Raw genomic sequence first — 25,083 nt, 5'->3', positions numbered from 1 at the left:
CAAAGTGTCAAGCCACCTTCCCGCCAAATTACCGTCAGCATTGTTGAGATTCGAGCACGGGAGGGAACGAAAATGAGCAACTCGTTTATACCTAGTATGCCGACATGGTGGCAAACGGTAAAGAAAAGAAGACTACGGGTACGGTAAGTAACGGGTTCGGAGCCGGTTGATTCCGACGGCTCGTACAGCCACAGCAACTCTAATAAGCATTTCCGATAAGGTACCCCTGATAGAGCCACTTTCCTCGATCACCATCAACCTAGATAAGGTATAGATAGATGTTAGCGAATTTGACAAGACCTTGACAACATATATAGTCCTTAGAGAGACTGATGAAGCCGTCACATGGGCGAACGCTGCCGACAAGATTGAATTCTCCCCATGCTGAATATCCATGGGGAGCGATATCAATATATAGCAAATAATAGAGTTCATTGACTGTACCTCGCCTGTTATGATGATGTCACAGAAGAGTCTCTGTTCGTCTGGCTGAAGGCGATGTGCTCTCTGGTAATAAAGAGGCTCCTTTCCACCAGGTTCGCGAACTTCAAGTCCCTCGTGATCGTCTTTGATATGAATTCCGGTTGGAAAATACGACCTCAAGGGGTCCCCGGGAGATAAGGGGTCAAATTCATTGATACTTACTAGTCGGCACTAAAGAGCCGGCGTAGCCAGGAGGTGGAGTTCGTGAAGCTTCCATGTTTGACGAAGTTTGACCACAAGACTTTTCTGCGAAATAGGAGGTGGTGCTCCAGACAAAATCGCCGCATATGCAGTAAATTCGGTATACTGTTCCTCTCATCATTTCGTAGATTATTACAAGAAACGGGAAAGACATACAGTGAAACTTACTTCCAAGCACCTTCAATACTAAGACCTTATGATGATATAAATGACCGTCGAGACAACCTAATAGATATTGTGTTAGGGGGGGTTAACAAACCGAAACGAGAACCTGGCAAGAGGACAGGACCGACTACTAAAAGCCATGATTTCGTTTGCTGTACCATTTCGGATGCCAACTACGGAGGCACGATTCGGATAAGACCTCGAACAAGATGCAAAAAAAAAAACAGTATTGCTGAAGGATTGCTAATTCCTCGACCGGGACTCGAACCCCGGTAAGCAGTACAGGATAAGACCCACAACGTCACGAAGGATTATTTGGTTGTCTTTTATAGTGATGCTCATGGTGCCTTCAACGGAGACGTAAATCGAAAGGGAGGCAGATGGTTCTTGTAATGAAAGTACGACTAAAACCGAAGCAGGAACCTGACTGATACCCCGAGCAAGAGGACATGACCGATTGCTAGGAGCCATGACTATGTCTGTGGTACCCTAACCGAGCCTGGAGAGTCGAGAATGTGGATAAGAGGGTTCGATAAGAGCTCGAGCGAAATGATACCAAAAAGGGTCCTGGATAGGCAACTTCATCCTCCGACTGGGACTCGAACCCAGGTAAGCAACGCAGGGTAAATCGTGCACAGTACCGCAACGTCACGATGAAGTATCCCATTTCTTGCTTAGAGCTTCTCTTATACGTTAAGTAGGTCGAACAAAATGGTGTGAAAAAGAGATTTCTAGGGACCATCCTTCGACCGGGACTCGAACTCAGATAACTAGCATGATAAGACCACAACATCACGAAGGATTGTCTGAACAAGCCGCCTTTAAAGAACACGCACGTGACGCAAAGTTGAAAGGCAGATAGCAGGACCCATGATTATCCCGCAAAAGGTTTCATCGGAAGTCCGGACAAATTCTCGAAATCCAGGGCTCGAGCTTACCTCAAAATCCGGACAAATCGACCCTTCGGCACCAGCAGCTTAGATCGAAAATCCGGACAATGTGTGGCGGTCATCGAAGGTTAGATCAAAATCCGGACAAAACGTGCTCCGCGGGACTCGGGAGAGGTCCTCAGTAACAAAGTACATTATTTGCGTCACTTAGTATTTTGTTCTACCACGCGACAAATTGAAAACAATGTATAATGGCTACAGGACATTGCCTTACTAGGAGACGCTGCACGAAATTGGACAAGTCTTATTATTATGATAATTTACCTGAAATCTATCTGCTACTTTGACTTTGTCGGTCTATAACCTCCTACAACACAAGGCTTCTCATCTACAAACATCTACCAGCCTACCCCTTACCATCTCCAGCAGGCTCCAATCCAACAACGGCCGATGCCTCATGACTACTTATACGTGTTCGACGATGACGAGTTTGAAGCCTCAGATCTGGCATGGGACGAGTCTGAATGGATCGGATGCGGACGAGAGTATCGAAATGTTCCTGAAAACGTCGCCAAGATCGGTCAAAGCATCTTGGCTATTCCCTCGCTATTTCAGTCGCTCCTACCATCGAAAGAGCTCTCCATTTTGGAGTTCATCGCGCTCGCACCGACATTGCCAGTACAAGACGAAATCACTGGTAACATCATAGAGATAGAGGAGAATGAGGACGAAGATGAATAGAAGTATTTTGTAGAGACAGACAATTTATATTAATATTCTGCGATTTTATTTTATTTTATTACGATTTTTACGATTTTTTTGCGATTTTTTCGTGAACTTACATCAAAAGTCCGGACAAATTTGGAGACAGGGCGAGGTTACCACCGGAGTCCGGACAAATTTTTCAAAATGGCAAAATTTCTGATGAAACCTCTGAGAGGATAATCATGGGTCCTCAGATAGCCTAGTAATGAAAATACGGTCACTTGCACGAGGCATGATGCGTACGCGGAATCAAGCTCAGGCTCATGCGCAAAGAAGAAAAAGATTACAACAAAATTTAACCCTTCCAAAGGGATTCGAACCCTAGTTTTGGACGTCACACACCCAGTACGTCACGAAAGACATGGATTATGCCTACAACTGGACAACCGTAATCTTCCCAAACCCCGACCCAAGGGCGATCCTCCCGAGTTCTTCATCATAATCCAACGCGGTCCAATTATTCAACGGGTTCGGGCACACCTCGCGGACACGAGGTTTAGCAGTGGGATTAAGCGGGCCGGGGAATACGGCAGCCATGAGCGTCTCGCGGTGTTCTTGATCCGGGAAGGTCATCACACGATAGGGGCGTATCCATACAGCAGTCTCACATTTCCCGAGTATGACGTCTGTGCATTGAAGAGAGCCGCATTGGGAGGTTATTTCGCTGGTGAAGGTTGGTGGGAAGGAAGAGATGGAATAGAGTTTGAACAAGTCAAGCCCTGATATCCAGGAGTTATCAATCTCGGAGCGGATGAGGACCGATGTGGGTGTTGCACTGGCACCGTCGACGCATCTGAAGGAGTGGGACGCAACGGGAGAGTGTGTTTGTCCGTGGAGGAAGGGCAGGGTAGTGTACAGGTTGATGGAGCGTGCACGGATGACAAGAATGGTTAGCGCGGTGAAGATGACTTGGATGCAGTGGCCATGCTGTAAGTGGATGAGATGAATAAGCGATAGGTAGAACAGTTAGCGAATAGTTACCTGCATGTCTCCTTCATCGAGGTAGGCTCGCTCATCCGTCCTCCAATTATAAATCAATGTCTTGGACAAGTCATCGCTGAGGGCCATGATATCACCAGTGAGGGTGACAAGGTGAAGGTCGATATCGAAAGAGTGAATTTCACGCAGCGTTCCATCGTCATCCAGGTGCAAGAGCGCAATCCTCTGTGACCTACACAAGTTAGTGATGCGTCGTCAGAATAACAAGGACTCACCCATCCAACGCCACAGCGATACTCGCCTCAGACTCTGTATCTGTGTTCAGCCTCACCCCAGTAAACGGCACGCCTCTCGGCGACCACTCCGAGCACTTGTGCCTGCGCACGATATCCCAGATCGCTAGCACCGACCGGGTCCCTTTCGATACAGTCAGCAGCCACTTGTGTTGTCGGCCTGGTATGAATTTGATTTCGGATACGGGGGACCCGGTGAAACTCGTCTCGCTCGCTGGCATCAGAGGAGAGTTTGCAAGCCATCGAGACGTGAGTCGGTACGAGTGAAGCGTGCGTTGCTCAAGGTCTGTATCATCGATGGGAGCGGGGTAGCCATTGGAGAGGATATCGAGTTTGAATGCGTTTGTCCAGACGATGTGTAATCTTGTGAGCGTATTGAACCGTTTACATGTCTGTCACTATTAGCACCTAGAATCTCTGGGCTAGGAAAGACTCACTTGGCGGAGGAGAAGGATGTCAGGAACGGAGAGAAATGCGATAATGTAAATCAGCACATCGTTCGGTAAGTTGTAGAGTGCGTCGTTCATGGACGTTGCAGTCCAAGGTAACTATATAGTTACGGGCCGAATAAACCGGTGACTAAGCTGTTCCCATGGCATTCCCGAGTAGTCGGCGCTGAGATAGCCTTCGGAAGGTCGCAACATCGACTGTGAACGACTTGCCCTTCCTTCATGGTATGAGAGGTGCTCTGCAGCAGATTGATGATAGAACGTGCTCCCTGTTTTCGACTTATCCCAGAGCTGCAAATCGTCTCGCAAAAATAGAACTTTGATTGTCCACTGTCGTGTTCCCGCTATACCTCAGTCTGTAGGCCCGTAGACTGAGATGCTATATATATTTCTCTAACGCGATGATGCGCCATTATCCTGACCCAAAAATCGAGGAAAAAGCATGGAGTAAGCTGTGATATGTGCATGCACCAGAGGGGAATTGAACCCTACATGAAAGTTAACCATTGCAGCAGTAGTGCCGTGTGATGGATAACAAGAACACCTCATTTAGTCTTCGTAAAACCGCGACTGCAAAGGACTCTCAATGGGCAGGGCGGTTGTCCTGAGGCTTGAGCTTCCACGACCAGGTGAGATTGAGATTCGTGCTCGTTAACTAATACTCATTAAAGAGCTTGGACAGCACAAAATTTGAACAATTCCTTTTCCTTCCTGCTGTAAGTATCGTTCGCCTTCGAAGCTTGGCACGTCTTATTGCCGTTTCAGACTCAAGCATTTGGCGGGAATACTTATCTCGAACAAAGATCCTAGGCAACGGAATCATATCAGGAACGACAAGTCTAAGAAATTCGAGTATACGCGTATTATTTTTCCATTGCAGAGTAGTCTAATTGAATCAGCATACGCACCTAAAATACCTTCTTTCTTCTTGTAGTCCTCGCGTCGTTGCTCTCAATTTTCAGAGAATGTCTTGAGATCTATCGCCATTGCGTCAACTTCTTGAACTCAGCCTTATAAACGAGAACGGACCACTCCACCAAATACGAATCAAAATCCCCTTTTCTGTTCCTTAAGACTACAGCGAGCTGAATCACTTTCTTTGCCTCGAATTCAAATCTACGACTCGGAAGGAACTGTAGAAGGTGCTCCATACTGTGACGGATGTTGTTGGATGAACTCGGCAGCCTTTCTAAACGTTGTTCGGCCGTAAGGCCCATACCTGCACCCCTACGAGGAGAGATGAATATTCTCCGGCATCTTTTCCTAGAGTTCGCTCACCGAAGTCAGACTTTTGTAAACCTAGGGATTGCATTAGAATTTAGACGCTTTCAGCCGGTCCTAGTGAGGATAGAGTCATCAAGCCCCCTGGGAGGCCTTCATGATGCACCGTATTGAAGTTAACGTCTACCAAGGGTTCAAATCCCATTTGAAGAATATGACCAAAGATCGGTAGCTTTTTATTTCCTGTATTACTTGCATCAAAAGGACACCTGCTTCGACACTTTCGTTTGAGTGAAGGGTCTGTTCTATGACAATTTTAAATGTTCAGCGATTCCAATTTTTGAGGGGCGGGCCCCCTCTCCAAACTTTGTTATACACCGGTTTCGATGAAAGCTGAGATCGATATAGCTAGATAGTGCACATAGTACTAGGGAGCTACGGTGAGACGTGTCGATGGATACCTTCCGGCTATAGCTCCTACAGATGGTGGCAGATATGATTAGGTTTTAGAACTACATGAAGAACTGGAGCGTCTGTGCAACGAAAAAAAGGATCAGCTCAGCTTCATAATCATTTGAAAGGGATTCGAACCCTGATAATGGACATAAGTAGTGTACCCAGTATGCCACAAAAGACTACAACTGGATAATTGCAGTCTCAAAAATCGAAATATATTTTCCTTGATATTCAAATCCTCACAAGGAGACCCCTCTAGCTGGTTGGCAGATCGTGAACTTTTTATTATGGTTAATGGGTACCGAAACAAGGACAGGTGACATTTAGCTGTTCAGTCGCGTACAAGTATTCCTTCATGACGTAGTAGTTAGGTCTACCAAGTACGACTTGGGTTCGAATCCCAAGGGAGGAATAATCGAGCGCAATGATTTTGTTTTATTCCTCATAATTAGGTACCTGTACCATCGACTGAATTTTGAAAGCCTGAAAGGTTTTGTCTGACATCCGAAAACCAAACTGTCCCTTGACAGAGACATGCGAAGGAGCATAGACGCTGGCTTAGCATTTACGGTATTGATGGCTCTTGCGGCTCCGATTCCTTCCTGACCACAGAAAGAACGAACTATTTGCGCTACGATAAATGTGGTCGTTAAGACCGATATTTTAAGTGTTTCCCTTTACTACACCATTCGAGGAAAAGAGATTGTTCCTCAAGAAGTTTACGGTCAGTTTGTTGGTCGCCTCTCGCCTCTACCTCTAATAGCTTTCCCGTACTATTTACTGAATTAAACAGCTAGTACGAATCGTCCTGGAACAGGATGTTACATACCCAGTGCTACGTAGGAGAATACCCCATGGAATACGCGGAGATCAATTCGTTCATCTGTGTACGGTGCCGACATCTGGTGCTTCTCTCTTTCTGTAGGAAAAACAAAAGCCAGCTCGGAAAAAATTCGACTCCTTGCATTCTCCCCTTAGCACAAGGCCCTGAGGAGGGTGGTTGAGTTCCATGAGTTGCGAGAAAGGGAAGCAAAAGATCGACTCAAATAGGGTCATGACCACGACACGGAATCGAACCATGCATGGCGTCTTGTCGCCTCCGTTGATTCATTGAGGCTTGGAGGGAGATATCAGCGAGATTCTCGAATTTCAACTGTAACGTAAGACGAGAGAAACTGTCTTACAGAAGTGTTCATGCCTTTTTTTACCTTCTTGGAACATGTATCGTGTCGTGTTTTGAAGAAAAAAAAACTTATCACACTTATCACAGTTACACAGATAACTGATCCACGGAATCGAACTATGGACAGCCGGTGCTATTATATCTTGAGCTGTGCGTCGTTAGTTAGGTAGGTACAACTTACGAGATTAAAAAGGGCAGATGAAAATTAATATGACGCCTTGATATGTGGTAAACTCGGAGCCCAACACAGGAACGAAGGGTTATTGTTATTGTGAATATACGCTTCGTAATGATTTCTGCATCAGGGTTGAAGACGCAGAAGGGAACTGGATTGGTAGTGGAAAAGCACGGTCATCTCACCTATCATCATCCGAGCGCCAAGGCAAGTGTCGTTTCGTGCAAGGAACGCCCAACTTATGGGCCTCTGTTTGGCTGCGAGAAAGAGAAGATGGACAGAAAGAAAAGAAAAGAATCCTTCGAATGAGATTTAAACCCTGCGAAGTAGTGTCAAGAACGGGGTATAACAATACACGTTCCGAACCGAACATGCAAACCAATGTTTCATCCTGGATTGGATAGGAAGATATTAGCTTAAGCCAGACCAAAATAACGGCGCATCAAATTAACTTGATGAACAAGAAAAAAATTGAAGCGTACTACAGGGATTTCTTAACCCCTGGTGGTGGGCGAAGGGTACCAGTAAGCCCACAGCGACACAAAGGTTCATTGTAGCCCCTACATGCCGTCGATTTATAGGGATTTCCTGTCACTGGAAATGCTGATGAATACCGATAAACAGAAAGAACCCGCCTGACATCGAGGACAGGAAATGGAAGGCCGTATCCTCCGTGATGGATAGATACACTGAAACTAGAAAGTATCTCTAGTTTAATGGACACGGGTTAGCAGCGAGAACGAAAAAGCCGAAGACTAGCCATTTGAGTCCTTCGAAAGGGATTTGGACCTTAGAATTGGATACAGTACGCCAAGAAGGATATATTTGGGACTAGAACTGAACAATCCAAACTGAGGGCGATACTACTTAGTTCTTCGTCACAATTCAGGGCAGTCCAGTTCTTGGATGTGTGCGCTGAGCGGAGCAGGGAATATGACAGCGACTGGTGGTTCACAACCATGTTCGCAGTGGGAAAGCATGCCATCTTCACAAACGCTAACACATCGTCATACTGCGGCACAGCGCTTGCCGAGAGTGCATCGGGGTGCGTCCTGGCGGGATAATATCCTGGAGAGGAGGACTGCGGGCTAGGAGTGTGAATAGAGATCGAGTAAATAGAACGATGACGACCAGGGGCTGTAGTTCACGGAGCAAGGAAAGGCACATGGCGCAGACGACGAGTACGGCAAAGATGGCTTGGATGTAGTCGTCGTACTGTGAGTGGAAGATGTGAATACACGTGATTAGAAGAGCTGGGGCACGTTTCCCTAACTCTACACGTCGCGTACGTGGACGCGCCCACTAATTTTTCGGTTGTATCTATATATTAAGAGAGGTGGACCACAGCCACACAATTTGCTTATGTAAAATTAGCGGACTTTGAATTTAACGGCCATTCCCATACCATGGCCCTTTCCGACTGAGTTTGAATATGGGCACACTGCCGCCCACCCTTTTTCGTGCCTGCACCTTCCTCCACCCGTGTCGGTCCGTCGTTTCACACTCCCTGCACCGCGTTATCCCAGGTAAGGATTAGTTCCTTTTCTTATGATGTTGGCCCATCTGATCATGCTCTTTTAGGCAATTTGGGTATCCTTTTCACAGTACTGCTCATCAATCTTTGATGGAAGCACCCTTTTGCTGATTTTCTTTTCAGGTGTTCTTGCTCCGGGTTTGTGTTTTCTCTCACGGAAGTGACTTCCCTTTGCTTCCGGAGTCTATTTTTAGCTGCTTTCAGTCCAGATCATTAGTACAGAGTAGATCAAGGTGCTGCTGGGTGATCCCCTCAATTTCTGTGTCAAAGTGAAGACGAGAGCTCTCAGATTGGATTCTGGGCCTCTCTGCTTTCTTTAGGGCACAGTTATTGGTGACAAGCCTACCCTCCTGCATGCCTGTGAATAGGGGCCTCTGTCAAGCACAACGAGCCAGGGAGATTGGTGTGGCGGGACTGATTGGGTATCTGTGTTCACACAGGTATAGTTGCCCCCCCTTCCACTTGCTGGAAGTGTAGCTCCATAAACTGCTGTTGTAGCATTGAATTCCTCTGTGTCAAATTTTCTTGGTCTGTGAGCAGTCTATCATAGATTTCTGTTGTATAGAGGTTTGTTACTCTGCGATCGAGACTGATATCACTATTTCTTGATACCCTACAATGTATGTATCTGTTTTCTCTCATTTGATGAACTTAAGATGCTTATTACTTTGCTCTAATAGGAACCCATCCACTCCCTCCAGATCATGTGATCCTTTTCATTCTCCTCCAGTTACACCAGAGCGTACACGTCAGACTCAGCGGGAGCATGATCACCTTCAGCGTCTGCAGATGACCTCTCCTTCTCATCGCCATGGACGATCTGCCCACCCAGGTCCTGACCCTAATATTGCACTTCCACCCTTACATATTCCACCTGAAACACGTATTCCATCTCAGCTGGACCGACCACATGAACATCCTATGCCTGTAGTGCCATTGCTTCCTGCCACTACCTCCAGAGGTGTTCATCGTGGAAGACCACGTGGTACTGGCCATGGTGGGGATCCCGGTGGTCATTCTTCCTCACATAATGCTGCTTCTGCAATGCATCCTCCACAAAATCGGGGTCGAGGTCATAGGCAGATTCGTGGTCAAGGCCGAGGTGCAGTTCAGGTTTCTCATCCACGGCCAGTATCACTATCAGATATTGACATGATGAATCTGGCTGGGCACCAACAATATCAACAGCGAGTACCAACTCCGCCACCTCCTCCATCACCAACTCCACCACCCCCTCCACCACCACCTCCACCACCAACTCCGCCTGCACCACCTGCACCACCTGCACCACCACTATTGCCTTCACCACCACCACCACCACCACCAAGAACAATTCCAACTTTACTCCCTACTGCAAGACGTCCACATGTTGAACCACATTCTCAACATAGCATTGGAAAGATGGAGTGGCTTTGTGAATACTGTGGTGCACCACATTGGTATAATGAGCGTCTTAAATCCAAGTCAAGAACCAGACCCCATTTTGGCCTATGCTGCTTGCAAGGACAGGTCAAACTGCCTCACCTTCTTCCTGCTCCTGGCGTTCTCCATAACCTTCTGTGTGGTGTCAGCCCGATGTCTAATACCTTTTTAAAAAATATCCGACAGTACAATGCAGCTTTGGCATTCACATCAGTAGCAGTGAAGGTTGATCAGGCGATTACCAACTCTTCAGGACCATACTGCTTTCGTGTATCAGGAGAGCTTCATCATCAAATGGGATCTCTGCTACCAAGAGAAGGAGAGGATATGTCTTATGCGCAGCTGTATATACATGATCCGATGGAAGCATTAGGAATGCATAATCGCCAGAATCCCAATCTAAAGCCAGAGATCATGTCAGCACTTCAGGGGTTAATGCACGATGTAAATCCCTATGTTCCTTTGTATCGACAAGCATATCTCATTATGAAGGACAAACCCCGTGAAGAGTATCCAAATCTGGAAGTTCGATTGCATGTGGGGGATGATACAGATGGTCGGCGATACAACCTTCCAACAGCTGATGAGTTAGCAGCTGTCATTCCTGGAGATGGATCTGAGCCTGTGAAGAATGAACGGGATATCGTCTTACGTATGCACAATCAGTCTCTCAAGCGCATCAGCCAACTTCATCCAAGCTACCAACCTCTTCACTATGTTCTTCTCTTTCCATATGGAGAACTGGGGTGGAATCGCTATATACCTCTGGAAGAGACAGCAAGGAGCACCCGCACAGAGCGTAAAATGGTCACTCAGCACAGGTATTATGCATATCGTCTTCACGAGCGCCCAACAATTGAGCCAGATGCTCCATTATACAGAGGAGGCCGTTTGTTTCAGCAGTATATTGTGGATGCATGGGCATCAATTGAGCAAAGTGATCTCAACTGGGTTCGAAACAATCAGAAAACCATCCGTGCAGATCTGTATAAGGGGTTAGTGGATGCTGCCAATAATGAGGATGGATTGCGCAACTCTGGCCAACATATTGTCCTTCCATCATCACATACAGGCAGCCCACGTGCAATGTATCAGCTTTATCAGGATTCTATGGCAATCTGTCGAGCTTTGCAGAAGCCAGATATTTTTCTTACAATGACAGCAAACCCACAATGGCCAGAAATTGTTGAGGCTCTGAAGCGTACAGATGGACCTGATCAGAAGGTGGAGGATCGACCTGATATTGTGGCCAGAGTATTTCAGTTGAAGAAGGAGGCTCTGCTGCAGGAAATCAAAAAGGGTGGAATATTTGGCAAAGTCAGAGCTATTGTGCATACAATCGAGTTTCAGAAGCGTGGACTTCCTCATATGCATCTTCTGATTTTTCTGGATCCTGATCACAAGATTCGCTCTCCTGCTGATGCTGATTCAGTCTCATGCGCTCAGATTCCTGATCCTGAAACACACCCTATTCTCCATGAAGTTGTTACCAAGTGTATGGTGCATGGTCCCTGTAATGAGCGCTGCATGAAAGATGGTCGCTGCTCAAAGAACTTTCCAAAGGATTTTAATGAGCAGACAGAGTTCACCACTGATGGATATCCCAATCTGGCACGTCCTAATAATGGTCGCAAGTATGTCAAAATGCGTGGCCAAACCCAAATTGTCTACACCAACCGTGATGTTGTGCCATATAATCCCTACCTCAGTGCACGTTACAACTGTCATATCAATGTGGAGGTCTGTGTCTCTGTAAAGGCCATAAAATATATCCACAAATACATCTACAAGGGTCATGACAGGACTACATTGGAGGTTCGGGATAAGGATGAGATCAAGGAGTTTTTGGACGCCCGCTACATCTCTGCTATTGAATCATGCTGGCGAATCTTCTCTTTTCGGCTGCATCAGGAGGAGCCAAATGTTGTTCGTCTTCATGTTCATCTTCCCAATGAACAGTTGATCACATACGATGAGAATGATAGTGCTGAAAATGTGTTAGCTGCTGCTGATGCAAAATCTACAACTCTGTTACGATGGTTTGAACTCAACCAGAGAGATCCAAGTGCACGGCAGTATCTATATCAGGAGATTCCTGCTCATTATACCTGGGACAAGAAAAACTGGAATCCACGCCAAAAATATACTATGATTGGTGTCACTATTGGCCGCATGTATCAAGCTGCTCCCTCTTCTGGTGACCGGTTTTACCTTCGGCTACTTTTGACAGCTGTTGCTGGCGCTCAATCATTTAGACATCTGTGTACAGTCAATAATGTGGAGTATGCCACCTTCAAAGAGGCTTGCATTGCTATGGGTTTGCTGGAGGATGACAATGAATGGAGACAGTGCTTGGAGGAGGCAGCCATTATGCAGTCAGGAGCACAGTTGCGATCACTTTTTGTGACACTTCTTCTCTTCTGCCAGCCAGCGAAGCCAGATGAGCTGTGGGAACAGTTCAAGGAGAACATATGTGATGATCTGGCATACAAGCTTCGCCAGCATGATATTCCCAATCCAACAGAAGCTCAGCTTTATGATTTTGGCCTGCATCTAATTGATAAGCTTCTTCGATCTCATGGTCGACATCTTTCTGAATGGACTCAGATGCCTGCCTCTACCATGGACTGGGCTGCTTATGAGGACAACCCTCTTTTGGCAGCACAGCTGGCATACGACATTCTATCTTTGCAGCAATTGGTCAATAATAACCTTCAAACCTTCAATGCAGAGCAGCGTGAGGCTTATGATATTGTGGTGGAGTCTGCTACTCATCAACAAGGGAGATCAGTATTTCTTCATAGTGCTGGAGGTGGTGGAAAGACATTTGTCTGCAATACTATTGCTGCCGCTATTCGTGCTCAAGGACAGATTGTGTTAACCTGAGCCTCCTCTGGTATATCTGCTGTTCTCTTAGCTGGAGGACGTACAAGTCATAGCACCTTCAAAATTCCAATCCCTTCACGTGATGATACAACATGCAGTATTCGCAGAGGGACTCACTTAGCTGAGCTTCTTTGTCGGACTGCACTCATCATTTGGGATGAGGTTCCTATGCAGAACCGACATGATATCGAGACTGTGGATCGTACTCTTCGTGATATTCGCAATAACAATGCACTCTTTGGTGGAATCACTGTCTTATTTGGTGGTATGTTATTATTATTGGTTAGGTTTTTATTGATTGTCTTTGCTCATTTTTTCTCTTAGGAGACTTTCATCAGACATTGCCAGTTGTTCCACGAGGATCACGGGAGCAGATTGTGGCAGCTTCATTTCGTCGATCCCCTTTGTGGCCTTACATTCAGGTCATTCACTTGAAAACAAATATGCGCCTGGATCAGACTCCTGAAAACATTGAGTTTGCACGTTGGCTGCTTACTGTGGGTGCAGGCGAAGGACTCACCGAAGATCGTGTCATCTCACTTCCTCCTTCTATGCATCTTACCAACTCTTCACTTTCTGGACTCATCAATTACATTTACCCAAACATTGCAGCTGGCCATTTTCAGGATTGCTTCTTTTTGGAACGAACAATTCTCTCTGGACGTAACGATGATGTGGATGAAATCAATCAGAAGGTTTTGGAGATGTTCCCAGGACAGGAGACTGTTTATTGGAGTACAGACAAGATGATAGAGGATGAGTTGGATAATGCTGCTATGCTTTATCCAGTTGAATTTCTTCAAAACTTCAATGCCTCTGGATTACCACATGCAAAACTGGCACTCAAAGTGGGATGTCCTCTCATGCTTCTTCGTAACCTGGATCCAGCAAATGGTCTGTGCAATGGGACACGAATGATTCTCACACGATTCCGGCCTCATGTATTGGAATGCCGCCTTCTTAGTGGCACCAATGCAGGCAAGACTGTCTTCATCCCACATATCACACTGAATGCAGACACAGCAGAACTTCCTGTTGCTTTTTCACGTCGTCAATTTCCAGTCAGATTGGCCTTTGCAATGACAATCAATAAGTCCCAAGGCCAGTCTGTTACTTTTGTTGGGTTGGATTTGTGTACTCCAGTTTTTTCTCATGGACAGCTTTACATAGCACTTAGCCGCTGTACTTAAGGACAAAGGATTCGAGTTCTCTTTCCAGATACAGAAAGAGGTACAGACACTTTAAATATTGTATATCCTGAGGCTCTACTACATGCATAATATGGATTTTTTACATTTAATACATTTAACAAGGATTTTACTCAACTAATATCCCAAGTATAAAGCCGGGTTTGGGGCGGGCCCCAACGAGCCGGAGACCCGTGTTGTAGGCTCGTGAGCGTCGAGGAGACGTCGCCACAGAGAATGATTATGTAACCAGTGATGTTGACATGTACGCGCTGGGAGGAGGTTGGATTTCGTGCAGGTTTCCATTGCCGTTGGTATCCAAGAGCACGAGTCCTCTGTAAGTCACATAAGTCGGCCATCGTTCATGTTGATCAGAGTAACGAGTGCCTACCTATCCAATGATGCCACCACATTCGACTCGTCCGTCCGCGCAATATCCAAGACCGTCAGGATCAACCTGGTATGCTTCATATCCACTTGCAGGTACCATCCCAGTCCTCGGAAGCGGGCGAGGAGAATTCTGCATTCGACCCTTGCGTGCTTGCGTTCAACTGCGTTTTGATATGCCTGCCTGGCATCTACCCTTGGAAAACACGTATAAATCTTAATTTTATTATCCTACAAACTACGTTTGTAGCTGTGCGAGTAAGAAAGAACCTGCAAGGTACACAGCAAGAAGTGTTAAACCCCACTGCGTCAGTAAGGACTCAGCCGTGACAAGCCTAAGGGCTCGGGCAACAGACCGGTGATCCGATGACTCAGCCCGAGTGACCGAAGGTCCAGGCAGGTCGAAAGCACATGGCTCCAACCGAACCGGCATCCCAGGCACTGATGGCCACCTGATGGCATCGGTCCGAAAGTAAGAATAACAAAACAAAGAACGATCGCATATGGCTTTACTTACCTGGCAGCTTTCCTAGTCTCTCAGGCGGATGGTTGGCTCGCTGGGTAGATGAGAAACAAGAACTGTAACACCAGGGGCTCTGACCCGGTACAGGTAAAACTTAGTATCATGAGCCAGGACACCAGATTGCGGCACAAGATCATGATCGGGTTCACCTGGGAGCCAGGATATGAGCTCATATCTGTCAGGAAGTGAGCTCATATCCACCCGGCTCAGTCAGCGGGCGCAGTAATAGTACCTGGAAAGATTGGAAATATAGATAGGGTAGAATAGTATAAATACTGTCCATGTAACTAGCGGGAGGTCAGGTTTCTGACCCCCGGAACGCTACCAAGCAAATTAGTACGGGTTTTGGTTAAGAGCTTCGAGTCCTAGACTCACCTGGAATTGTATTTAGTGACCTGGTCACGTTTTGTGTGCAAGAACCATTCAGAAAGCAGTCAGTTCAGAAAGATACAGACAGACAGTCAGAAGTACAGTCCAGAATCCGTGTTAGCACCAGTAAAACTGCAACCAGGCAGACAGTATCAGTTCAGACACTGCACCAGGCAGTTAGTACGCATTCAGGAAACTGCACCAGGCAGCCCATTGGTATCAGATTGTGTTCGGTAACACAGAAAGTCCAGATTTGTGTCGTTTCAGAATATTGCAATCAAACAAATTATATTCATTATCAACCCGGAACTAGTATCCACAGTACAAGCATCGACCCGGTGTAACTTACCCCTTCGAACCGCAATTATTGGGTGTGTTAGGGTGTGTGTGTGTAGCACTTCGCCTTCCTTAGCATAGTTAGTACCTTTCAGTTTGAATGCATTCAACTCGGATGCGTTTGCATTCCTTCGATGCGTTCAAGTGCGTGACCTGCTAATAGTTAGTCTACCTTCAAGAATAATACTACCATATGTATTTATATGACGCACTTACCTACTTTCGACGTATTTACTGGACATGTATCGGCAGCTTTCTATGACATTGAAACAGTGTGAAACTATCTTGGAAAGCCATAAAGGCGTGGATTTTAACTAGTATATGTCTTAGAACATAATTCTCTTACTTCAGTATCATTTCGCATTGAATCAGTTGTGAACCCTTGCATTTGTTGGGCTTTTGGTAAACCGAAAAACTTGTGTGCACCTCTTGAATTGACGCAACTCGCTTATGCAACTCAAAAATAAGTCACGCATGCGTTATTAAATAGAACGTGAGCGTCGTTGTAATAAACGCATGTGTTGCCCAAACTAACGCATGCGTTCGAGACAAAACGCAAACGAGAATGCAAATGTGATGATGGTTGTGATGGCATGTCATGTTTGCGTTAGGCTGCGTTGAACTCGAGTTGAACTGTGGTGGCTTCTCCCATTGCACTTCATATGTGCTCGGCTACATTCTCCAAGCTTAAGAGAGATTCTCCAATGGATTCCTGATATATATATCTCACTATAATTTGCGGAAACCTACCAAGATTTAGCTGAGACGCCTTGAACTGGTTCTCTTTCCTCCGATCTGTTTATATTGCTCATACTATTTTCATACCTCTAACATAGTCCAATATCCCTGGAAGCCCTCAAGATGTGTTTTCCGGAGGGAAATATCCACATGAGTGATCAGGTGGGTTCACACTTAATCAGGGAGTGTCCTTCTATGGGATGAGACCTTGTTGGCATCAAAGTACAGTGCTGAGATCTTTTACGAGTACATTAGACTGTTACATTCCATCTATTTGATAGCTAAAGTACATAAAAGTATTATTACGCATGAACGCATCTTTGTCAAGTTCGTACATGCAAACGCAAGCGTGACAAACACATGCATTTAAACGCAAATGCACGCATGCAAACACGAACGCAGAATTCACCGTGCCCCTTGGAAGCGGGTGAGGCGGCGAAACTCGTCTTGCTTCTCCGGATTAGAGCATTTGGAGACCGGTATATGGGATGGTAATCGGAAAGAACACAAAACTCGGATGCATTCGTGTACTCTTGTGAGCGCTTGCATTCAACAACCAGAGATCATGTACAAGTGAAATACTCACTCGGCAGAGAAGAAGGGGAGAGAAATGGGATGGTATTCGTCGTAGAAAGGCCTGGAATGATTACATGCCTATGCGCAGTACGTCGGGACTGAGGCGTGTTTGCTTAAATATAACATTTGTTGAGAGAAGCGAGTAGTAGTCGGTGTAGCATGCCAGGATACTTTTGTTGATGACATAGAAACGCGTCGAGGGTCCATGCGTCAGTGGAATAGTATCTGGGACTCCTTCCTGCCATTCTTTCTGCGGTCCGATACTAAGAACACCCAGCAAGTCTATGAGCGGGAAGACAACGAACCCCTCCCAAAGCATACCCGAATCCATAGCAACAACTAGCAACAACCAGTCGCTGCGAACGGTGTCGGTGAGGCTTCTCCTGATTCCGAAGGTGCATCAGTTCAGCATTCTCTCGGACGCATAAACAGCATACAATCCTGTACACCTGAACAATCGTAATATCCCTGAAAAACAGTCTTCATCATAATCCAACGACGTCTAATTGTTGGACGAGAACGAGGACTTGGGCAGTGGACTACGGAAGATAGCTGCGTGTTCGACCATTGCGTGACAATGGCAGGGGACCTGGCATCGGAGGGCTCCGCATCAGGAGATGAGGAAAGAGAGGGAGAGGGAAGTTAGTTCAGATGCTCGGGGTTGTTGTTTCGCTAAGCGGATGAGGACAGAGGGCGGGTGTAGTGCTGGTGGGCCGACTTGCCTGACAGAGTGGGTGCGCCCACTACCGGGGTGTTGTAGAGAGTGATCCAGATCGGGCACAGACGATGAGGGTGGCGGGTGGGTTGTGGATAACTGGGGATGCGGTCATCATACTATGAGTGGATGGGATGAATAAGCGTGATTATAGTAGTTGTAGGAACCATACCTGCAACTCCCCTACGCCACCGAGTTCTAGTTCCAGATGAGCGCTTCGTGGAAGTTGTCTCTGAGAGCTAGGACTTTGCCCGTGATGTGGACTGGACGCAGGCAGAAGTCGTCCCGTTGTCGTCCAGATGCAGGAGTTCGATTCTCTGTAGCCTACATAAATTAGCGTAGTTCACCAGATGGACGAGTGCTTACCTATCCAAGATACTTGATTGGGAGTTACGTTCTGCATTAAGCTTCGCTCTAGTCGACAACGTGCTTCTCGGGGACCAATCTGCGAACCGGTATCCGCATCCGATAACCCAGACCATGAGGACCGACCATATTTCCCTTAGATACAACCAGGAGCTGGTAGCCTTGGAGGGCTTTGGATACGTGGGATCTAGTGAAGGTGGTTCAGGGAGAGGAGAGCCAGCGAGAGGCGGATCAGTAGGCGTGGCGCATCTTCATCGCAGGAATATGGTTAGTTGTTGGAGAGGATGTCGAGTTTGAGATTGTTCGTCTATATGATGTGGGGCTATATGATTGCGTGGAACCATTTCCGCGTCTGGGTTCGCACTGTCAGTGATGCGTGCCAGGAAGCAGGGAAAGTCTTACCAGGCATAGTCATTTTTCTGCACCATCATCCATGAAGCCCGTCCAATCAAACAGCGCATTAACCTCATCACGATGAGCCTTAACACTTCTTCCCTTCTTCCTATACCACCAACAAACCACACGATTCTTCATCACAGGAATATGCACCTGTGAGGGTCAGAGCATGCTGTTATGGATATTGGGTATCCACTGATTCGGTGCATGAGTCAACACATGCCCGAACTCGGCCTTCTCGGTCCTAGTAGTGACTCGCTCGTACTTTCTCTTACTTTCTCTATTCTTCATATTGATACTAGAATATTATGGAACATTATAGAATAATAATGACTCTAATCTTTCCTTAGTGTATAAACTCATAGGTAACATTGTATTAAAAAAGCTTTTACCAATCTACCACTTTCAGGACACCTTCACTGCGTGAACCCTCAGCTATGCCTAGCGCTTGCTGAACAACTCGTTGGATACGCCTAGCGCTTTCTGACACAAACCTGAAGGTTACGCTTAGCGCTTGCCTTCACCCACGGCTCGTAATAGCTTCGCGCTTACAGGCTTTCTATATCGGTAATTGCTCCGCGCTTACCGGCTATTTCCCTCAGTAATTGCTTCGCGCTTGCTGATCTCTTTATTTCACAAACAGGACCTCTCAGGTCTCCTCACGAACCCTCGCCGGAATCCATTATATTCCCTAACGACGTACATCATTTCTAATTAATCATACCTCGCTTTGATCATCACTCCTCACCTCGTGCTCGCATCTCCGGATTTCGGCAGATCCATAACACATGCCAAAAGTAACATCGATATGTGCCCTGCGATACGATCCGGTTGATGCTGATCACCTTGAGGAAGGATTTCCCATGTTCTAGGCTGGCTTTGAGGTGCTGGGCATGGAAATAAAATCAGTTATCAGGTCCCCAGATGCATACCAATGTAGCAGACATTAATAGTTTGCTTTCATTTCGGTTAGATCATCTTCCTGTGGACTTGAAGCTACCATCTGAGGAAGGAGGAAATTGCATGTCTCCGCCAGTGAGTGACTAGAAAGCCATGACCTCATCTTTGGTACCCTAACCGAGTCCAGAGAGTCGAGAACGTGGCGAAGCCGTGGGGCACGGGGCAGGCACAAGGATTCCATATATAGTATACTGTCATCATAATGACGCCATATGGTAGGTAGGTTGAGCTTCATGGGCCGTTAATTAGACCTGTGACCAGTCCCTACATGAGCAAGTGTCGATGGTAGGGACCTGTACGGCTGAGTTTGAATTCCCTTTGATAAATTTATGGAATTGCCGGATCCCAAAAAGGTCAGAGAAGGGGCTTCCATATTTAGGTTTTACTGGTGATCGTAGTGATCTCGACGCGTTTTCGTGTATTTTCCCTGTCCGTCATGTCTGCCAGCCATAGAAATCGATTTAAGTCCTTCTCTGGTGTATTTTACACCCCTCTTTCATTGGACATGTCCTCTCAACTTTAAACTCCAAGTGAAGGACAGCACTCTCAATGACCGAGAGAACATGAAGTGGCGACGTCGCTGTTAATACCTGCCAAGGAATGGAGGGGAGTATTTTTATCTCATTCAAGCGACCCCAGGATGGTCGGAATGCGGGAACGTTGTACTGTGGAGTACCAGCGAAATAAATGAAGTGAGCCTCGTCTACAAAAACATGCCTGATTGTTTTCCGAAACGCCAGCGTCCGGATGAGATGACCAAATCGTGTGAGATATCCTTCCTTGGATTTGAACACTTGTTCCGTAGTTACAATGAAGTGCTTGACAGTTCCCAGCGTCTTGGTTTTGCCATTAAATATCATATTCTGTCGAACATCGTAAATTTGAGTATATAAACGTAACAGAAGGTCACCGTACATCCCAGAATGACTGATTCCGTGACGTATCATCATTTATTGCAATAGTATTGATCTTGTACTTTATAACAAAGTCTCTCGCCTACGTAGTCCGCAATATGAGCTCCAATTACGGTTGCCAAGCAGCTAATGTTACGTACCTGGGTCAATTGAAGGTGCTTCAGAGGGTATATCGTGATGCTGACACCATTCGAAGGGTGGTCCAACAAGATAAGAAGAGCGATGATAAGGGTTTTTCCCGACCCTGTCCCTGCAATAACCGCCGAGTCCCTTCTTTCATACGAGGCTAATGCTGCTCGAAGCTGCATCTCTCTAGGTGCCTCCCTTCCACAGGTCACAAGGTAAGCCAAGAGAAAGAGACGGTAGCAGATGATCTGTTGGTCTCGTGAAAGCGTAGAGATGTACGTTGATGGAACATGATCCACATCAACAAAATGGGTGATGTACTGAGAGAGATCATCAAAGCCAGCATTCCTGATGTTGTCGAGAGATTCAAAGATAGTTTTAGAACCAGATATTGTTCCCATTTGGTGATTTATGGTAACAGTGCATTCAACAAAGAGATGAGATGGTGGTAAACAAAGAAAACGGGTCAAAATGCGTCGAGATCACTACGATCACCAGTAAAACCTAAATATGGAAGCCCCTTCTCTGACCTTTTTGGGATCCGGCAATTCCGTAGATTTATCAAAGGGAATTCAAACTCAGCCGTACAGGTCCCTACCATCGACGCTTGCTCATGTAGGGACCAGTCACAGGTCTAGCCGTTAATTTTTTTTTCGACATTTGTGTACCAAAACCCAAAATCAGTGACCCCTTGTTCATGCGAGTTCGGTAAGAACTATGTCTTGCGGATCTACTGATGCAGTTAAGTTAGGACTCTTGTGGCATGCCATGGGAATAGGACATGATCAGAAACACCATCACAATGGAAATGAAGGTAATAACCACCACTGAAATAGTATAGATGGATCGGAGTTCTGCACCTGTATCTCAATTTTTTTTTTTTCAATTGCAGCCTAAGAGTTCTGAACATTAGGAGCTTTGCGGAGATTTTCTTTTTTGCATTTTGGCATTACCTACTAGTGACAAATAAACAGTATACCAGAACCAATAGGTACTCCATTTTTTGCTTGTTGTGAACAACAAGAGAAGCCGAGTAGAGAGCCAGACCATAGTGATGTAACCATCAGTTCGAAAAATAGATTTGAGCTGAGGTGCTATTACTGAGTGTTGGATTTCGACAGTGCTAGTAGATAGTTATTAAGCTTGCCAAAGGTCGAAAAGTGAGAAAGAAATATTTTTCCTGCAGGGGTTTTCGACGAAGAGGGGAAATGATATGATAGGGTGCGATCAACGAAAGCGGAAGGAGTGTGACGGTCCATGACTTTGGATCCTAATTGCTTCATTCACTTAGGGTTCTAACAGTATCCAAAAGCAGCCTCCAAGAAACGTTTCCAGCGCCCCAGAACCTTTGGATTTGAAATCTTCATACCATCTTCATTGTAACATTCTGGTAACATTGACACCGCTTCTTTCTGACAGCTCTTTGCTGAAAGAGACTGCACCGGATCTTGCACGACTTCAACTACATGCATGTTTACTTGATTATTACCACTGTCGCCTCTAATCTTCCTGGTACAATTATTTCTTTGGACTTACTTGGCAGACCGAGGTCAAGGTCGGAAGTCTGTCCTGGACTACCTTATACAACCAAAGTGCACCCGGTTATGTCTTGCCCTAACTGCTTCATGATCATCCACAGACTAGTGCTCTGGGTACTATGTAAGATATCTATGTGCTCTCAGCAGGAACGCTTAGGAACAGTCAGTCCTCTACCTAATTTTCCGCTTCCCCATTTATTCTGCAGCCATCCTCAATGTCATCATGAAGATAGCATCTGCATCTTACCTATACATCGAGGTCCGTCTAAGAGAACAACACCGTTTCCCACCATACTGCATATCATACAATGCGTTCAGCCTCATTCAGAATCTCCTCCCCCTTAGCACCTATCAACCTTCACTGGTCACAAAGACGATATGCACGCAAACATGATGTTGTAAGGAATCCATGGTAATTCCGCTAGCAGCAGATGACAACCCGTGCCTCCGCTTGATGCAGAACAAAGACTCGATTGAGTGGCTGACCCATCCTCCTCGTAGGATGGCTTTCATCCCGAATGTTCATGTTGTTCGAGACCACATCCATTCCAGTTCAATGATCCAATGCTCAAAATTTTCCAATCTTGTAAATCACTGAGCTAAAGAGGAAGGCCTCTGGCGTCTTCTTCAGTTAAAACTCTCGTTGTCAGGAGCTTCCTAATCCTCTCTGCCACCTGGCTTTTGTTCTATGCTATACTCCCCTGGCTTGGACCTTTCAGCAGTATCTAATTGGCTGAATGATCTCTTTGTTAATACAATGAGGTTCACAGCCTTGTGTGTTGGAGTATGCTAAGTACAAACGGCTCAAGTTGGTGACTAGTGGGGACTCTGGGATAAGCAGGGAACCCTTCAAATGTGTGAGGGGCTCAATGTTACGGTTTATTCATTTTTCTTCGTTTTACTCAGCTTGATTACTCATATGCGATCCCTACGGATCATTTCTCACAGTCCTATTATTAGCATATCCACTTGTATTTAAGTAGAGCCTCCACTGGTCTAAACCCCAGCTTCAGCTAAGGTTTAATCTACCCAACTCGAACTCCGTTCTTCGCGTCTACGTGCCCACAGTCGACTTTGACTTCGCCTTTGACCTGCTAGAGTATCTACCACCGAAGTGCGAGTGGTGATCCTAGTTTGATCTAAGTCGACGATTAGTTGGTTGTTAACATTTAGCCGAAGCTCGTCATACATTGCCTAGCATTAACGAACGTTACCCAACATTCTATATCCAATCCTCATATTCCTCGCAGTTGTCCTTCGGGCACTGCCTTTCCTGTTGCAAGACCCGTTAACCTCAGTGTTAATCAGGGTAGCAATCACCATCGTCCTGTGTCGATACTACATACCGGCCCCCTTATTCGTGGCCTACTTTGTAGGACTCTTCATCAGGATCATCCGACTCTAAAAAAGACCCCATCCTATCCAAACTGACGCCATTCCCTGTCATCGTACAAGCTGTCATAATCTCAGCCGTCATCGTGCTGATAACGACGAGTGAGCTCTATCCCGTCCTAACAGTCGCATGGTTAATCGTAACTGTCGGACTATACGAAGGATAGACTCCCAAACGGATGCCCTGGTCTGACGCCATTCCCGCCGTCTTCGCGACTTTCATACTCTTTTTCTTGTCCATTATTTTGTACCGACTACACCGCTGTTTCCGACAACAGAGGAGAGTCCGCACGCAACTCCCATTTCACTACGTTCCCAGCACTCCCGCGTACCCACCACCAGTAATACACATTCCCATGGCATCTCAACAGACTCTACAAGATGTCGAATCCAACGTCTCCAGGGAACCTGGAGAATCCCTCTACGGATCATCGCGACCCAGCTCGCGATCCTCAGGGTCGAGCACCGACTCCTACAGAAGCACTACTGTCGACATCACAGATACCCGGGGCATATTCCTCGACAGAGGAGACTCACCCTTACCAGGCCTCTTTGACCAGTCTCCAGTCCAAGGTGAGTCAAGCGCTGATGGAAGGGGACGACAAGGCACCAGGTCTCTGGACGAGGGCGAAGAAAGCCCTGACACCGAGTTCGAAGGGGACAAGCTCTCAGACCTCGAAAGAATTAGACTCGAAGACCTCCTCGGTGACCTCTACCCGAACGAGGAGGAAGATGCAACCTATACTGGAGACAGCTGGAGTGGGAGATCCCAGACAAAGTGGACAGACGCCGACTGGGGAAGTGAGTGAAGGAGGTATGAGGAGGGAAGGAGAGATGACTCTGACGATGATCCTGGAGAGCTTGGCCTTGGGGCCTCCACCGTGTCTACCCCCAGTTCAGATGGAGCAAGGCCCCATGGACGTGTTTGGCCTGCTAACAGAGGGCCCCCGGTCGCCTGGTACCCAAGTACCAGTTGGGTCTACGCCGACACAGGGGAAGAGACTCCTGTGGCCAGAGAGTTGACCAAGCGGCCCCTCCCTGCCATACCAGAAGCCGACTCACTCCCTACCCCCGTCGCCAGGCCTGAACCAACGGATCAGCAGCTCTGGGCTGAGTTCCCGGATTACGACCCCGAGGAACTTAGCACAATTGCCGGCGCCGGGGACCTCGCCACCGTCACCCCTTTCACTCCGTCGGTCGCGGGTCGAGCGTTTGCCGACCCCGTCCCTCGATACCAACGCCCCTGGCCCTTACTCTACCACACCCTTGTCGAGTCGCTCGAACTCCCCCGAAATGCCTGGCTCTCCCCAGAAGGAGAGGCCCAAATGGACGCCGCAAGAGCGCATGATACACGCATCCGGAGGGCTGAAATTGCCGCCCTCCTCGGACCCGACTACCACGACCTTCCCCTCGAACCCGATGCCACCCCCGCCGAGGTCGAGAACAGACAGCGCGCTGCCACCCTTAGATATGCCGGACGCACCGAACGTGCCGGAAC

At 46.8% G+C, this 25,083-nt stretch overlaps 5 protein-coding genes across 5 annotated transcripts; 2 read left to right on the top strand and 3 right to left on the bottom strand.

The window, feature by feature from the left end:
- Positions 1-199: 199 nt before the first annotated feature.
- On the bottom strand, positions 200-1,010 carry EV420DRAFT_1484972 (uncharacterized protein; the record flags this gene model as incomplete). The annotated part of the gene is made up of 6 exons (XM_060470145.1): positions 200-259; positions 301-384; positions 445-566; positions 646-729; positions 853-909; positions 944-1,010. The coding sequence occupies 6 exons, from the start codon at positions 1,008-1,010 to the stop codon at positions 200-202; spliced, it is 474 nt and encodes a 157-aa protein (XP_060324765.1).
- Positions 1,011-2,678: 1,668 nt separating this feature from the next.
- Positions 2,679-4,281, bottom strand: EV420DRAFT_1025373 (uncharacterized protein). The gene is made up of 4 exons (XM_060465371.1): positions 4,174-4,281; positions 3,719-4,128; positions 3,486-3,675; positions 2,679-3,431 (listed from the first exon to the last, which is right to left on the bottom strand). The coding sequence occupies exons 1-4, from the start codon at positions 4,261-4,263 to the stop codon at positions 2,877-2,879; spliced, it is 1,245 nt and encodes a 414-aa protein (XP_060324764.1). The 5' UTR covers positions 4,264-4,281; the 3' UTR covers positions 2,679-2,876.
- Positions 4,282-9,909: 5,628 nt separating this feature from the next.
- Positions 9,910-11,019, top strand: EV420DRAFT_1277926 (uncharacterized protein; the record flags this gene model as incomplete). Its single annotated transcript, XM_060468053.1, has 1 exon — positions 9,910-11,019. A coding segment is annotated over one exon (1,110 nt), but the record flags the coding sequence as incomplete, so codon positions are not given.
- Positions 11,020-12,546: 1,527 nt separating this feature from the next.
- Positions 12,547-12,729, top strand: EV420DRAFT_1241157 (uncharacterized protein; the record flags this gene model as incomplete). The annotated part of the gene is made up of 1 exon (XM_060466638.1): positions 12,547-12,729. A coding segment is annotated over one exon (183 nt), but the record flags the coding sequence as incomplete, so codon positions are not given.
- Positions 12,730-19,915: 7,186 nt separating this feature from the next.
- EV420DRAFT_1768557 (P-loop containing nucleoside triphosphate hydrolase protein) lies at positions 19,916-21,056 on the bottom strand (the record flags this gene model as incomplete). Its single annotated transcript, XM_060480978.1, has 3 exons — positions 19,916-20,478; positions 20,531-20,611; positions 20,670-21,056. The coding sequence occupies 3 exons, from the start codon at positions 21,054-21,056 to the stop codon at positions 20,077-20,079; spliced, it is 870 nt and encodes a 289-aa protein (XP_060324761.1). The 3' UTR covers positions 19,916-20,076.
- Between the last annotated feature and the right edge of the window lie 4,027 nt (positions 21,057-25,083).

This window comes from Desarmillaria tabescens, assembly GCF_030435595.1.
Source record: "Desarmillaria tabescens strain CCBAS 213 chromosome Unknown EV420scaffold_58, whole genome shotgun sequence".
NCBI lineage: Eukaryota > Fungi > Basidiomycota > Agaricomycetes > Agaricales > Physalacriaceae > Desarmillaria > Desarmillaria tabescens.
This window is presented reverse-complemented; position numbering and strand designations above follow the sequence as displayed.

Excerpts from the sequence above, each read along its gene's own strand:
- EV420DRAFT_1025373 (XM_060465371.1), bottom strand. The coding sequence starts at position 4,263 with ATGAACGACGCACTCTACAACTTACCGAACGATGTGCTGATTTACATT. Across the intron at positions 4,129-4,173 it reads ACATCCTTCTCCTCCGCCAA|ACATGTAAACGGTTCAATAC; the intron begins GTGAGTCTTTCC and ends TAATAGTGACAG. Across the intron at positions 3,676-3,718 it reads ATCGCTGTGGCGTTGGATGG|GTCACAGAGGATTGCGCTCT; the intron begins GTGAGTCCTTGT and ends TAACTTGTGTAG.